This window comes from Polypterus senegalus, chromosome 3 (assembly GCF_016835505.1).
Source record: "Polypterus senegalus isolate Bchr_013 chromosome 3, ASM1683550v1, whole genome shotgun sequence".
Lineage (NCBI taxonomy): Eukaryota > Metazoa > Chordata > Cladistia > Polypteriformes > Polypteridae > Polypterus > Polypterus senegalus.
In genome coordinates, this window is record NC_053156.1 from 86,430,533 (window position 1) to 86,448,366 (window position 17,834).

General features: G+C 33.8%; 1 protein-coding gene across 9 annotated transcripts in view; it reads left to right on the top strand.

Moving 5' to 3' along the window:
- sash1a (SAM and SH3 domain containing 1a) overlaps positions 1-17,834 on the top strand; it is a 919,927-nt gene that overhangs the window by 823,632 nt on the left and 78,461 nt on the right. For all 9 annotated transcript variants that reach the window (XM_039747549.1, XM_039747550.1, XM_039747556.1 and 6 more), the window contains exons 2-4: positions 3,884-4,012; positions 14,257-14,307; positions 14,650-14,699. In XM_039747549.1, the coding sequence (XP_039603483.1) occupies positions 3,884-4,012; positions 14,257-14,307; positions 14,650-14,699 (230 nt within the window). The remainder of the gene's footprint in view (positions 1-3,883; positions 4,013-14,256; positions 14,308-14,649; positions 14,700-17,834) is intronic.

Sequence of the window (17,834 nt, forward strand, 5' to 3'; positions counted from 1 at the left end):
GTTAATCTAACTCTAGCATTATGGACTTGTTTTAGTTAGTTGATGCTTTATGCAGGAAAACTATTTAAAGGGAACTGCAGTAAGCCAAACACAGTGAGGACATCTGCCTTTATCAGAATCAGCTTTACTAAATACCATTATGGTACTGGATTTACTATTATTATTATTTACAAAGTTGTTACATTCAACAGCCCATAGCTTGGCAAATGAGATTTTTCTATTGCTAGTCTCTTCAAAATGTCAAAGACCTGTTTTGCAACCCTAAATTCTCCTTCAACTTTTCGGCTTGTACTCTATGGAAACATCATTCTAGGTCTGTTTGTGAATTGCTGCTTTTGACTCTTTTAAATCTTATCCACCCTCTTTTTTTCTTACACTAGACTGTACCTATATTTTTATTTAATTCTTCTGTAATTATCTTTTTTCCATGCACAGTCACTTGAGATCTACTGTACTGTTTTTTCTTATGAACACTTTACCCTTTCCTTGTAACTTGTGGTTGAAATCTGTACCTGGTAGTGTATTTTATAGAGCTACGTTTAAGAAAAGGATTGTTTAAGAAAGATTTCAACCAACCAACACTGTCATAATTGTTAAACCAGAGCTTCCAGAAAGTGTTGCTTAATGTTCAACACAGTTTTACAGTGTTTTTGTTTCACTTTGCTCTGAATCAAACATCAGCTTTGGTAGTTTTGTGATCAAAAGTTTGCAAACGAGTAACCTTGCAGTGTGCACACCACTATGTTTGACATTTTCAGTGATTTTCAGTTGTAGCGTTAATTTACATAAGAGATTTGGAGGCAGTTGGTGGCACACTCCCGTGAAGCTGGTCATGTAATAGAACATGCCCAATGACTCACTCCCGACTAGTCTTTAGTTGTACGGGTGGGCACTATGTGTATGAGGGTTTACAACCAATGAATGGTTATTTGGAAGTACTGTATAAGGAAACAAAGGTGTTTTGAACCACATAAACAGAAGAGAAGCTCATCTGTTTGATGTCGCATGCTTTACGTACCATTAAAAAAAAAATGAAAAAAGAAAAATGGGCCAAGACTGCATTTGAAACTTTCCGTACATGTTAACTCTATGTACAGCACTGGTTCTGTAAGACAGCACATTAGTGGCTGTCAAATAAAGGAGCAACCACAACTGCGCAGAAAGGTTAGCACTTTTGTCAGTAAATTGTACTCATTCAAATTGATATAGTCCTATAAACAAATCATCAATTGTGTTTGGAAGTTTGACGTACCTAATGACTAGAAGGCATGCAAAAAATAACATTAGCTTTTGTGTTACAGAGGAGTCTTTCTTTCTCTTGTGTACTTTCTCCCCTAACACTTGAGTCCTGTTTTGTTGTTTTTGTGCTGTTGAGTCTTGCCATTCTGTGGTTGCACTGTTTTAAGCCATGTCAGTAGATCATTTGGCTATAGTATATCTTAAGTTTTAATTACTTGTATTTAAGTGGTGGTTGGAGCAAATGAATGGATTTAACTTCTGGTTTAACACATTATAAAATGCCTTGTGCAGCTGCTCACTATAGATGTTCCATTTGGCAAACACTTGCAGGCCTTTTATTCATTCATAAAATCATTAAAATGTTGTTTGACAGTAATAGGCAAACTCTTGTGACATCATAATTTATTATTCACATGCTCTAATACTGTTTACTAACCTTAACCTTACCTCCTCTCTTTATATCACTTTAATCCATAATAAGTGAATCTGTATAGCAGTACATTTGCAAAACTTAAACTCGGCTTCCATTGTGTCCTCTTGTCCTTTTTATAATTATAAATGCAGATTAGAGTCCACTGTCCACAGCCAAGGAGAGGAATAAGCAGGTCTTTAAAAAGGATATACATGTACTTAAAACCTTTGTTGTGTCTCCTCTTTTTCCAAGTCTATTGTAGAATAAATCAACAATTAATGAAAGAAACTTATCCTCTGCTAGGACAAGTTTGATAAAGCCTCTTTAATTCAAGAAACCAGGCAGGAGGAAACTTGTCCACTGGGTCTTTTAATGGTCCTTTCAGCAAATGCTGAAGAGGGAGTATTCATCACAGCAGACTGTTACAGAATGATCAAAAGAGTAAAGAAAGAGGTCCGTTTTATAAACAACTGAATTTGCATAGCAGTGCTGAATTAATGCTTACATATCATACTCCAATTGGTTAAAGCATATGAAGTGTTTTAGCATATAGCACAACCACAGTGAAGAAATGTCTTTCTCCATTACATCCTTATTCTTCAATATCTCATAAATTCAGCTTTTATTCTGTTATGAAAACTGTTTACATGCTAACTAGCAAGTCTTACTAAGAGCATGAAAGAGCATTACATCAGCCAGCTTCTTGAACCATCCCCCTGGAGCATTCTGCTTGTTTACTTGACCATTTCAGCAGTCTCCTCATGACATTTCTAAAACAAATGATTATATTTTTCACTGTGTACTGCAATCCGAAATATTTAACTTTTGTAACCTCCAAATTATTCTCTTACACTTTTCTGGTTAGTTAGACCTTTAGTCTTCCTTCACGCCTCATACACTTCATACCTTAAGTACACATACCTTAACAATAACAAATCTAGAAAGTAACGAAAAGGAGAAGAAGCATTGGTTTCATGTTTAGGTGTTGTAATAAAATTGAACAAATTGGCAATAATCAATGAAGTAGACCTATTAATATGTATTTTGCAAACATCTTTTATTTGATTTGTACTGCGGGAAGAAAATCCCAAATCCCTAGAAGAAGCCTTTGTGAACATGACAATTCCACACACAAAATAAATTAACCTATACTTAAAATGCAGTACAACAGCTATGATGAGGACATTATGCATCCCGTGTAATTTTTCCTCTCTCATTTATCCCAGACTGGTCCGTGACAATCTAGAATGTTACCTGGAATTGCTTAAGGAAAGATGAATAATTTTGTTACTAGAAATCCCTCGTTCTTTCCAGTTAAATGTGTTTATTTACTAAATTGCTTAGCAATTGACTATTGCCTTACCAAGTTTGGTTGTTGGCTTGCATCCATTACTGCCACTTGCTGGTGGAGATTTGATTTGAGAATGTTCTATTATTTATTTATTTATTTTTATTATTATATTTACTAAATTTTGCAGACAGTGGCATGTAGAGACTTATGTATTAGATATACTGCTATCATTAAAATCCTTACTTAATCTGCAACACTTGATAAAATCCATTGCCAGTGTTCTGGTAAAGATTATATAAACAGCCGTGCTGTATCTGTAATTTGTAAATCAGTTTGGATAAATGAATTGGCTAAATAAATTAATATTCCAGCAAGTTTTATTTTTATAGAATTGGATTATGTTTTGTCGGTTCTGTCAATATAGTTTTATATGAATGTTTAGTGATTAATATATCTGCTTAAATTTGAAAAATGTAAGAAGGTGAGCATTTTTGTCAGGTGCCATCTTTGCAAAACTGACAGGACAAAGGCATAACTTTATATTTCAAGGTGTCTGATCTTCTTCTTTTGTATGAATTATTCACATTCCTTAGTCTACACCTTTTCCCTTTTATTTAAAAAGTGAGAAAAAACAAAATTACAAGTTAACCCAGTAAAGCAAGTGTGACTTCTGGATAAATTAAGTAGTCGTGCCATAAAAGTGTTTTTCTTTTTGAGTCAGAAGAAATACATCAATAGCAATGTCTGGCATAATGAGGTTTTAAAAATAATGTACATGCATAGAAATTTCAGGTTTACATATTTTAAACATTGTATGAAAAATAAGTTTTAAACTGAATTTATACAGTGCTCTAAACAGCAAATTAATTTGTTTTGCTATCTTTTACATTCTGTAGAAATCTTTTGTATATTTAATGTATTTTTCTCTTTTCCCATTCCAGGATGGTTCATTGGGTAACATCGATGATTTGGCCCAACAGCACGCTGACTATTACAACACTTGCTTTAGTGACGTGTGTGAGAGAATGGAGGAGCTTCGCAAGCGTAGGGTATCACAGGAAGTTGAAGAGGTGAGGTGGAATTGATAATGGATACTTTATAGCAGTAAACATGTCTCTCTTGGCACATCTACATTACATCTAGTGAAAAATGCTTTTTATTCTTTATTTCCATTGGCAGATCGCTTAACTCTAGGTTTTATGTTAATGGGTGGAGTGGCTACCCACACAAATAAAACTCTGCCCTTTGTAAACATGTTACAGTTCAATAAGGGAAAAGCAGACCTTATTGGAAACATATGTGGAGAACACATGGCTTACGATTATGGTGCCCTCTCATGACCTAACATAACTTTATTATTCAACTATGTAAAAAATGCAGAAGTCCGCTCCATTTACATAGTGTGTTTGTCATACCTGTTAACCGTATTCTTTATCCTGTTTATCCCAGTCAAAATTTTATACTTCCAGAGCAGCAGCGAGTGTTAGATAGGAAGCAGTCTTTGATAGAACATTTCATTGTAAGGTATACTATATCTCTTACAAACTTTGGGACTTGTTCACGGTGGATTTATACAGAGTTGTCATCTGCCACAATTTACAGTATGCTTTTGACGAATAGATACAATTTCTAGATTACAAATGTTAACATAACAAATTAAATCTTTCCAATATTATGCAATGTATTTTTTACTGGTTTTAGGAGCTAGCATAATGGAACAGATGTCATAATTTATGATAATACAGCCTTGCCCAGTGAGATTGCTGTAAAGCATTTTCTGGTTATTTTCAATATAATATGTGATATACAGAGAGAGACAATGACATGTAATAAAACAAAATCTTTGGGTGTCCATAGTTATTTCGATTGCATTGCTTTTAGGTATACTAAATACTGGCATATAGTTGCATATCAGGAAGTTTAATTAAAACTTATAAAAAAGTTAACACTTATGATTAATTTTGACAGAATTATTTGTTACATAACTATATATATGAAAAATACTAATACTGCATGTATACCATTTAATTGACCTTTCATAATATGTGGTCACTTATTTCATGCTGTCTGAGAGTGAATTAACAATTCCATTATTATTACAGAAATGCATACCATGAAAAAACCTGCCATTTATGTTTTAAATTATGAGATCAAATTTACAAACATAAATTAGATCTTTGTGTGGTTTATTAGCCTTATACTTTAAAAGTAAAGAAAAATTTAACACAATTTTCATCCCTGAATAATTGAATTTAGGGTCACAGGAAGCCACAGTCTAACATCATACAATTGGGCATAAGGCTAGAGTTAGCGTTCAATTACAGTAATATACAGTTAGGTCCATAAATATTTGGACAGAGACAACTTTTTTCTGATTTTGGTTCTGTACATTACCACAATGAATTTTAAATGTAACAACTCAGATGCAGTTGAAGTGCAGACTTTCAGCTTTAATTCAGTGGGTTGAACAAAAAGATTGCATAAAAATGTGAGGCAACTAAAGCTTTTTTTTAACACAATCCCTTTATTTCAGGGGCTCAAAAGTAATTGGACAAATTAAATAACTGGAAATAAAATTTTCATTTCTAATACTTGGTTGAAAACCCTTTGCTGGCAATGACAGCCTGAAATCTTGAACTCATGGACATCACCAGATGCTGGGTTTCATCCTTTTTAATGCACTTGCAGGCCTTTACTGTAGCAGCTTTAAGTTGCTGTTTGTTTGTGGGCCTTTTTGTCCAAAGTTTAGTCTTCAACAAGTGAAATGCATGCTCAATTGGGTTAATGTCAGGTGACTGACTTGGCAATGCAAGAATATTCAACTTCTTTGCTTTAATAAAATCCTGGGTTGCTTTGGCTGTATGTTTTGGGTCATTGTCCATCTGTATCATGAAACGCCGCCCAATCAATTTGACTGAATTTAGCTGGATGTGAGCAGACAGTATGTCTCTGAACACCTCAGAATTCATTCGGCTGCTTCTGTCCTGTGTCACATCATCAATAAACACTAGTGTCCCAGTGCCACTGGCAGCCATGCACGCCCAAGCCATCACACTGCCTCCACTGTGTTTTACAGATGATGTGGTATGCTTTGGATAATGAGCTGTTCCACGCCTTCTCCATACTTTTTTCTTGCCATCATTCTGGTAGAGGTTGATCTTGGTTTCATCTGTCCAAAGAATGTTTTTCCAGAACTGTGCTGGCTTTTTTAGATGTTCTTTAGCAAAGTCCAATCTAGCCATTCTATTCTTGAGGCTTATGAGTGGCTTGCACCTTGCAGTGCACCCTCTGTATTTACTTTCATGCAGTCTTCTCTTTATGGTAGACTTGGATATCAATACGCCTACCCCCTGGAGAGTGTTGTTCACTTGGTTGGCTGTTGTGAAGGGGTTTCTCTTCACCATGGAAATGATTCTACGATCATCCACCACTGTTGTCTTCCGTGGACATCCAGGACTTTTTGTGTTGCTGAGTTCACCAGTGCTTGCTTTCTTTCTCAGGATGTACCAAACTGTAGATTTTGCCACTCGTAATTTTGTAGCAGTTTCTCGGATGCGTTTTTTTTGTTTTCGCAGCTTAAAGATGGCTTCTTTAACCTGCATGGAGAGCTTCTTTGACCGCATGTTGTCTGTTCACAGCAAAATCTTCCACATGCAAGCACCACACCTCAAATCAACTCCAGGCTTTTTATCTGCTTAATTGATAATGACAGAACGACGGACTTGCCCACACCTGCCCATGAAATAGCCTTTGAGTCAATTGTCCAATTACTTTTGAGCCCCTGAAATGAAGGGTTGTGTTAAAAATGCTTTAGTTGCCTCACATTTTTATGCAATCTTTTTGTTCAACCCACTGAATTAAAGCTGAAAGTCTGCACTTCAACTGCATCTGAGTTGTTACATTTAAAATTCATTGTGGTAATGTACAGAACCAAAATCAGAAAAAAGTTGTCTCTGTCCAAATATTTATGAACCTAACTGTACCTGTCTACACATGGAACAAAACCAAAAGCACTAGGAAAATAACTAATTCATACATGGAAAGAATGTAAAATTACCACAGAGAGAGTGAGTGGGCATGGGGTGCTCAATCTGAATGTATTTTTTAATATTAATTTTCCTAGACTGTTTGTGCTACCTCAAATGATTAGGGACCTTCTTTTAATTCTTATCTGGGCCTTTGTCAGCATAAAATTAGCTTTGTGTATGCATATCCATTTTCCTTGTGAATACAGGTTTCTTTTCACATCTTGATGTTAGGTACATTGTTCCACTGTAATTGAGTGTGAGTGTGTATTATGACTGTAATAGACTATTTTCACTCTCTGTTTTTCGTTATATCAGATTTAATATCTGAATCATATTATAAAAAATGTATGTTATTTAGATTAATGAAAGATTAAGAAACTGGAGTCACATACCTATAGTGAATTGAGGCTTGGCTAAAGTTATTCTTAAGAAATGTTTTTCCATGGATAATTATATTGTTTTCCAATGGAACTTAGGTTATGTAGTTTATATATTTAAGTATAGTGTCCTCAATATTATTAAGGTTAGGTATGGATTACTATTTAGTCATCTTACTATAAATTCATAAGGAAAATAATATGTGTTGGGCAATTTGTTTGAAATGATGACAAGACTAAACCATTTAATTTTGTTTTGGGGTCCCATGATAATCCAGATGGAGATTTAATTTCAAATAACATAGTGTCTTAACTTTGAGCACTCTGGCCCAGAAAATCTAGGCATCTGTGTGTACAGGCAGAAAGCCAGGAAACAAAGAATCATCAGTGGTGAACAAGGCTACCTTGTACCCACTCAGCTTTTTAAAGTAATCCAAAATCACACAGAGTAAAAACTGTTCTCATTTTCAAATAGCTCTGCATCGTTCAAAATACTGGATCCTCCTTCCAGAGGTTTACAGTATTTTTTTAAATTAGGATTTGGGTGAAAAAATAAGCATTTATAAATAATGGTGTGCCTTGCAGTGTCATAAAATGTCACATGTTTAGGGTTAAAGTTTGTGTTAAAATTTGGCTTTTTATTTTAAAGGCAGAACAGAAAAAGTAGGTCATCACAAATACTTGATATAGAGTTGAAGCCAACAGTTACGTTTGAAGCCTTGTATATTAAATACCATCCTGTGTTATTCTGATGTCACTTGATCACAGTGTCAGGATTCTTTTTCAGTATATAGCCACTTTGTTAAGATGAGTTAAAATCATATATCAAAAATAAGTGCAGTTTTCTTTTTAGTCATTCCTAACATTGAAAAGTAAGCCATATCATAAAATTTATTGCAGTAAATTACATTTAAAGAATTAAGATAATTTGTGTTGTTTTAGCATTCTGTCTTCTCTTCTGTTGTTTGCTTAACATACAGTTTTCATCCTCTGATTATAAACAATAACTTTATTATTTTGAACCTTTTTTGAGCTTCCTTTCAGTTATTATCACAGAGACAATGTACAGTGTAAGTATATAAGGATATTTGAAAAGGTTAATCTTTGAATAAGAGAATTCTCCTGCCATTGGTACTGTATATTTGGGAGCTGCTTGTTACTATTCATCATTATGCTAGATAGTGTGTATTGGAGAATAAATCAAAAAGTTGGTCATTTAAATACCTAGTTCTGACACTTACAATTAATCCTCACTTTTTCTAAACAAGCTTAATGATGTCCAGATTTTGTTGGGTTCTGGCTGATGTTTTGAAATTAATTTTTGATTTTAACCTGAGCCTTCAATGAAGACTTTAAAGGCCTCGGCATTTCTCCATTGTCACAATTACAGACTGCAATATCTGAACTTCAAGTCACTTTGCTGTTTATTTCTCTTTACTGTTGTCTAGCATTTAACATACGCATATTTTTATTTTGTATAAAATGGTTTTGGAAGTAAAGGATGAACTTGCGTTTCTTCAGTGTTGCCAGATCTGCATGAACCAAACCATCTTCCGTATTCTACAACTAAGACATTTGTATAAGCATTTTTGTTAATCATTTTTAAATTGATGAAATTAGACTAGTTATACATTTTCTGTCTGATATGTTAAGAAACAAGTATATACTGTGTATGTGTATATATATATATATATATATATATATATATATATATATAGTGACAGGGGGGCGCTTTCGTCCCCTTGAACCCTCAGACAATACATAAGACACCATGTAAAAGTCCAATAATATGACTTTCTATTAATAAATAGTGCCCAAAGCACCATCCTCTCCACAATACTCATCTAATACACTACAATAATCAATCACAATACAATCCTCCACTCCCAGATGCATTGCCACCCTTCCACCCAGCTCAGCTCAACATCTGGGATTTCTCATAGTCCTTTTATATTGCCAGACCTGGAAGTGTTTCCAATCCTTCAATCCATGTGACTTCCTATCACCTCCGGGTCAGATAAAAAGTCCTCTTCTTCATCCCGGAAGTACGTCATTTCCCCTGTTGCTTTACCTAAGACGTGCTTCCGGGTTATAGGGCACATAACAATCCTTGGGCTTCCCTGCAGTGTCCTCTAGGGGCCCCTGTGGTATCCAGCATGTCTGTGGATGAAAACTCCAATGTCCAGAATTCCCTGCTGGCATTCGGGGCACCTCCATGCTGCAGGGAGAGCTCCACCTGGCAGCCTGGGGGCATTGGCTGGGATGACTGGCCGGCCATAGTCCACAATATATATGTATATTCTCAAGACTTAAAGATAGCATGCTTTCATTCTGAAGGGAAGGGAAACCAGCATCTAAGTACATTTTAAAGACTTTAAAATGCTTTTACAGTGGATTCAGAGTGTTTCCAGACCCAACCACTTTTTCATATTTTGCTGTGTTGCAGTCTTGTGTTAAAATCATTTTGATTCATTTATCCCCATATCAAGCAACACTTGATACCTAACACTGACAAAGCAAAACTGGATTTTAGATTTTTTTTTATTTATTAAAAATAAAAAAACTTAAATTTCCTGACCTGGGAAAGTTGTAATCGGGGCAGGAATTGTATTTTTTCCTTTCTCTGTTAGGGTTTGGAAATTTTAAGAAGCTTTCCAAGTATTTTTTTTTTCATTTGCATTTAATTCTATTTTAGCATCGCTGTATTTTAATATTATAGCATGTATAAATGAAAATATTACTTGTAAGAATTTGTAGTTTTGAATAATTACTATGTATTTTCATATTTTATCAATGTATAAATGTCATTTTTTTTTATCAAGTAGTTTAAATATTAGTAAAAATATAAATAACCAAGTTAAAACAAATTAATGACACTGATATGGGTAGACAGTGATTATAATTATGTAGGCATTTCAAGCTTTTGCTTAGAATGGCATAGTACTTTGCATGTGATTGTACACTGATCTTCCTAATAGTTTGATTATGGCATGTAAGGATTTATTGATTTTGCTGTAGCACCTTGTAACCGAGATGCATCAACTTATAAGAATTTTGTGCATATTGCTTTGAAAGAGTGATCTAAAAAATTAGTAAAAAGCGGAAAAGCTGTCAAGAACAGTAGACTTTCAATATGACCATTTAAGGTCTGTTTTTTTTTTATTGTTGCCATTTCCTTTTAATAATGGAGAAATAGTTTGCCAAGAATTGATTACTGCAAGGAGAATGTTTTTTTAAAGGATTTTATCCTCACCATCTGCTTTTTGCTGTATTAAAGAGAATAACAGGAACCATAGAAAGATTGTGAGTTATTTATTTCATAATGTTCTTTTTGGACAGCATCTAAACATGTTAAGTAGCAGAACTATGGAGATCAATGGTTTCTTTGAAAATATGCAGTATGTCACATAACTCAGGAGCTTTCAGCAGATGCTCATGTTTATCATTTTCATCTTGTTAATCCTGGTGTTTATTTCTGCCTAGGCTTTGTATACACATATTGAAATGAGAAGCATTTTGCTGTGCATTCAGTTTCAAAGAAGTCATTTTAAGTGATGTTGGGACAGGCTCTGGCTCTCCATGGTATAGTCATTTAAAGACCAGTTTCAGAAAATAAATGAATGGATGTTTAAATTAACTCAGCTGTATGACATCCACTCTCTGGAAACACTCTACTGCAACAGCTCTTCCTCCATGTGTATAAAGTTTATTTTATCATCAGCATTAATATCCAAATGAAATTCTTCGTTATTCTTAAAATGCCTAACATTTCACTTTCTTTACTTGCTTTATTACAGTTTAACTTTTTTCAAGAATAAGTTTATTAACTAACATTTATGGATTTGTTATGCAGCTAATGTTTGTTTAGCTTGAGTGTTATAAAATCCGTTACTCCAGTCCATTTCTTTTGTAATGTCCTTTTAGTTAAAGATTGAAGAGAAATCGTGAAATGCACAATAAACTAATTATGACCTTTAAAAATCCGATGGGGTGGTTGCTATCATTGCAAGAGGGGCTCCTTTAAGCTATGATAAGTTAATTCCTTTTTGCAGGTAATAAAATGCTAAATTGTAGTTTCCCTAGTGTTTCTGTGTAAAGTCGGTCTGGTTGTTGTAACAAGAACTCATTTAGCATATACAGCTTTAGATATTCTCGCATCACTGGTCTAACAATCCAAAGATTTTACTTGGAATTATTTGTTCACGTATACCAGTATGATCCAAATAGTGAAAGGTTTAGAAAGGTTCTCAGTATATATGCAAGGTTTTTTTGTGTGTATTTTTATTGTCTGAAAGTGAGTATATTGGTAAGCAACAGTGACAGAATGCTGCATTCATTAGGTTTATGTGTTTTTATTATTTTGCGCAGTAAGCCTGCATCACAACGACTCATTTAGGAAATAACATTCTGTTGATTGTAAATTCAAAAATTAGCAGAGCAAATGTACAATGCAAGAGTACGAACATATGTTTTAGTGCATTTTTGCTAAGCTGATAGATATCATGCATCCTTGTTCAAGGTGCACCCTTTCCCTAAAGAAAACAGCATCTTTAAAGCAGGTTGTGCACAGTCATGTTTGCTGAAACTGCACTTCACAATTTCCACCTTGTTTTTGAATTTTTTTAGTTTTTTAAATAACTAACCCTTAAAAATAGTTTCATTGGTGATAAATGATAAAGCTAGATTTTCACACTTCCATCACTTGAGGCTATCAAAATTCAGTCATTCTGTTAAATGTCACTACATTATATGTGATAACAACATTTTGTGTGTGTTACAAGGCAATTCTTTTTTTTTTTTCTTAGTCAAGAATACACCTACACAAAAATACTCTGGGGTACTTCTAGGTCTTGATATGAGAGATTGTTGACTTGGCTTTTTTACACATGGCCTTATTCAAGCAAGTACAGGGACATGAAGAGTCACACCAAATTTTAACTAGATTTGTCCCCTTTTAAGATTTTTGTCTGTTGCTGATCAATGGCATACATTTATATTCTTGCCTGGAACATCTTAGTTGTCCAGGAAAAACTGCATGTGTGCATTATGATAGATTAAAATTACCAGAGCTAGTGCAAGACATATTTTAATATTTTTAACTTGCTAAGATTTGTTTCAGACACCTGGATACTATCTGAAAAATAATAATTTGAAGTCAAAAGCACAGAAGCCTTTTATTTTTACTAATGTGCATTGATCAGTAATAAAGAGTAAAAACAGATATTCTGGAGCTGTCCAGGAACAGAGTTGCTTACCTACCTTCTGCTCTAATGCAGTCATTTCTTACAGTTTTAGTAAAGCCCTTAAGAGGGTATATTCCTGTTAACTGATGACGATATGTGACTTGTGTTTCACTCCATTCCCCTGTCTCTCATTTCATACTTTGAATAGTTACTTGGCACCTAATTTTTCATACCATGTAACAAGGTTGTTTCACTATAGTTTGGTAGACATGTAGTTCTCAGGAAGCTTGTTATCATAAAACATCTAAAAACAGCTTCAGGGTGGTACCTAAAATGGTTACAGCTGCCACTGTGCAACTGTTGACATTATTTGTACATAAGTGTCTACATGGCCTCTCAAAAACTTGAACACTGCCACTGGTTCAGTCTAAACTAAGCTGTTTAATATGACAACAGTTATAATGGAGTATGGGATGCTGCTTGATGTTGATGGCTAGAGATTTGGTTTTATCTACATATGTAATCAGGTCAACTTGAACTGCTACATGACTAACCAAATTAAGCATCAACTGTAGCAATGCACCAAACTGTGCCAGATAGTAACGTTGATGGCAAATCTGAGATTTAATAGCAGGAAGTTGTTCACCTCAATTCCACCAGTAGCTGCTTTTTCAACCTTGCCCATCAGCCAATCAGTGGTGATGTTAAGCAGAACTCTGAGCTATTATCTGCAGTAAAGGCAGAAAATATGCAAGTATATTTGCAATTAGAACAATTTTGCTTGATAATGTGCGATGTCGTGTTTGCCATATGGCAAATAATGTTTCTAAGTACAGTGCACCCTAAGTGGTAATAAAACTAGTTTGTTTGATTTCACTCTGTTAATGTTTCCTAATTTGTTTTAATTAAATAACAATCAAACCATTACAGTGTAGTGAAAAAGTATTTCCTAATTTCCTTTTTTATTGTAAATTGTTGACTGAATATTTTTATGTCTTTATCACGTAATCTTATATTATACAAAGGACACCTGAGGAACAAGTAACCTTTTTGTAAACTTGTGGTGTTTATTGAATGAATAAAGTTGTTCATATCAAATGGCACTGTGTGGGGGGGAAAACGTGATTGTCTCTTACACCTAGTAACAGGTGGCACCAACTTTAGTTGCAACCAGACACTTTCCACAACTTGATAATAGTCTTTCACATTGCTATGGAGAAATTTTCAGCTTACTCTTTTTGCACAACTGCTTAAATGCAGAAGCATTGCTAAGTTCTCAAACTATTCAATTCGAGTCCTGCCACAGTGCCTCTGTTGCATTTAGGTCTTAACCCTGACGAGGCCTGTTCACTTTAATTTTACTTATTTTTAGTCATATTTTTTTGGACATACTTTTGTGTTTTTGTTTATTGTAGAGTAACGATTTGTGAGTCTTTACTTGTAGCCTCACAAATTATACTATTTTAAGATTGATATAATTGTGTGTAATAAATGACTGAATTTAGAATTTTTACATCGACATTTTGAATCTCTTTGATGACTGTGCCTCCACGATACTGTATTGTATATTGTCCATGTATTGCAATATTTTATCTTTTATTGTGTCTCAGTTATTTTGTAAAACATGTTTGTAAAGTGTTGTTGCTTACTTAAAAACATACAAGTCATGCATTACATTAATATTGTGTGTTTTTTTATTTTTTATTTTTTTGTGTTTCTTTATCAGGAGAAACCTGATGCTAACTCTTCATCACTGCAGTTGCGATCCCAAGTTGAAGTGAGTAAAGATGTAACAAAATTTTGTATACTACATTTGAAATGGAAATGATTTGGGAGCTAAAGTCCAGTTAACTTTTACTTAGTCTTTCTTTATATTTTGGCAAGATATAAAATGTGGATTATATCATGGAGTGGGTGATGACATCTTTAAATGTACTTAATTCTTGGATATGATGGCACTGTAGAGTTGCCTTCAGCGTTCCACATATGAGGTGAAGATCTTTATTGAAGGACTATAATGTATTTCCTTATGTCCTAAGTGTTTGGCTCCATATCGCTTCCTTTAGCCCTTTGATTCTAATCTTGTAATATTTGTATGTGCTTTAATATGTATTTACAGGAGTCACTTGGCTTCAGCAGCACAGTATCAACACCGGAGGTCGAGAGGAAGTAAGTGTCTCCTGACAAATAAGTTAATAAATACTGCCAGTCTGCATCTGCACATTCTTTACACAATTAATTCTAAATTGGAGGATTTTTTAGTTGTTTTTTGATTTGCACTCATATTTCTTTACTTTTCATCTACAGCACGTTACATTTTTTGTAATACTTGACCACAATATTGACTTTTATGTGGATGAAAACGTCTGTTGAAATTGTGCTTATTGAGAATTGTTTTTACTTTAATAGGTGCTGCTGTTTTTGACTGAAAAAATGTTCCTGCCTTATTCATTGTCTGTTCATTTTATACACATATTTTAAATGAAATAACTTTCTCTGTGTTTACAACAGTGTTAAAGCTATAGTTAAGCACCTTAAATAATGCCCCCAGTATGGCTAAATAATTGAATAAGGCTACTCCTTTATCTGTTCTGAGGAAGTCCTAAGTGGGATTTAGGACTGTACTTTATTATTTACATTTAGAAGAAAATATATTGGCTAATTGAAGTTTTGAAGAAAAACAATACAAAATCCTCCTAATTTGTTTTTATTTTGTGTATGCTCATTTTCTACTACCAAAATGCCTTACATGTTTATAGAATAATAATGATGATGCTGGAAGTGTTACTTGTAAGTCAGACATTGCATTATTTGTAATTACATCAATATAAATTGAATCGCCTTGAATCTCCTTATGTTAAGGTCCTTGACATTCGTGATTCATGCCAACAATTTACCTCATGCCCTGTAACTCACTTAACACTTAGAAAAGGATATCCATGACTAACGTGCAAATCATAGCATCCCACATTATTCAGACCATCAGCTTTTGCATCAGCACAGGAAGTCTGTACAATCCCGTTTCCCGCTGCCCTTGGGGGCATTTTTATTAAATAGCCTTCGATAAACAGTGTGTTTCCGTCCATTGTTTCCGTCCATTGTTCGTTTTACTGGATGGAGCGGCCTGATAATGAGAAGCAAAATTAGAAAGCAGAAAAAAAAAAACCTTCAACCTTAGACTGTTCAACTTTTGAGTGATATTTGTATACGAGTCACTCTATTTTCTAACAAAGAAGATGTCAACATTATATTAGTGTGTTTTTATGATCCTATTCATTTCTGATTTAATTTTTAGCTCAGATTAGCTACTGCCTTTCAGAGCATTTTTTCATAGGTATTAATAAAAATTGATTTAGCACGGTAATGTGTCATCAATGCTTATTTGAATTAAATAATAAAACCAACCATTTTATGTTGTGCTTTAACCATCTGGTGTACCATTTTACATAGAGTTTTTGGGCAAGTAATCCAAGTCATCATAGTTGATTTTACAGACTTCTGTATTCACTCAAAAAAATGTCATATGTTTTTGCTCGTATATATGTAATATTACCTTATGGGTTTAATGTTTTTGTGCTAGTTCCTATTGGAACGAATATATTCTTTAAAGGAACATGACTGAAGTATTAAATTATTTACAGTTCCATTCTTAATCTTTTCAAAAATGTGACTAGGCTGCTGGTTCTTCCTGTTAAAATGAACTTGTATGAAAGACATTTTACAACATTTATTTAATTCTGTTGAATCCTAGCACCATCTTATGTCATGGCAGCACCATTTCTTAAAATAATTTTGTTTTGTTTTTGTTTTAGTTTTGTTTTTTATTTCTTTTGATAATAGTAACCAGTAGTTCTAAAGTGTGTTTACTGCCACAGTCTTTTTTTTATTTTTGATAAAGCATTTCATAGGGAATATGATACATTTTACATAATATGTGTCTCATTCTTTCTTACAATAATAAATATTTTATACTGGATGTGGGTGTTAAATATGTGACGCTTTTTGACAGTAAGCCACAGCATACATTACATTTTTATATTATATACCATGTTTTTTAAAGAATACCGAAGCTTGCAGTATATTGCATTTCGTGTACAGTAATATTTGTACATGCTATAGCCAATATATATTTAAAATTCAGAAGGATTCTTACTGTTCACATTAAAGTATGCTCAGTATTGAAATTTTGCATGTTAAATGTCTGCCCTTTATGGTGAGAACAGCCTTATAATGTTTTTTAGATAAAACTTCTTTATAAAATTCAATACAATTTTCAAAAATATATTATGCAGTTACACTGTATTTTAACTCAAGTTATTTAAAAATAAAGGCCTTCTTTAACTAAGCCATCACTGTCATTCATCTGTGATGGAACCCCAATTTTTATGTCATGTTAATAGGTACTGTAAATTATGCATCTTGCATCAAGCACTAGCTTGGGACAAGCTCTGAATTTGACAGCCAGTCCATTGCAGGTCCATACTGAAACATACCTACACTCAATCATTTGGAAACAATTTCTAGTCACCAGTTAACCTTACATGTACTGTACATGAGTAAACACAGAAAAATCAACAAAGAGATTGAAAATATACACAGTGTTCAGGCCAAGATTTCATCCCCGGCATATGGATCTTTTAGGCAGCATCGTTTCACTTTGAAATGCCATGTTGTGGTTTTTAATTTGAGCAAATGTAGTAGTTGGGTGATGCTTTTATATTGCCAGTTGACACACGTGTGTGAGGGGTGTGCGTAGTGGGCAAAAAAAAAGAAAAGAAAAAGCTTGGTATGCTGAATCTGGCTACTAAAACAATCTTAACAGTATTTTTGTGAGAGTAAGAACTGCCATACCTCAAAAATAAAAAACAGCATGCAACGTAGATTTGTTTGAAGTTTATTAATTCCTAAATTCAGCAATTATCCACATGTAAACACTGAAATTATGGTTGAAAATTTGAATTATTTCAGAGCTCCAGACTGTGACTAAAATGATCACAAATGCAACCAAAAGTGGGCTTTGGTGATTATCATTTCTGCTTAGTTTGCCAGTGGCAAATGAAATCAACTTTAAACTAATTATATTGTAACAGATGCAGATTTTTTATTTATTTTTAAATTTATTTATTTATTTACTTTATTTGTTTATTTTTTTATTGTTTAGCGGATACTCTGTTAACATATTGTGTTAACATTGTTGGTAAGGGCTCCCCTTTGGGTATCCGTGAGCCTTTTAAAGTTTAGTTTATATACTTCACGCATCCGCGCAGCGTGTGAGGGACAAAAAAGACATTAGACTTGGAGACA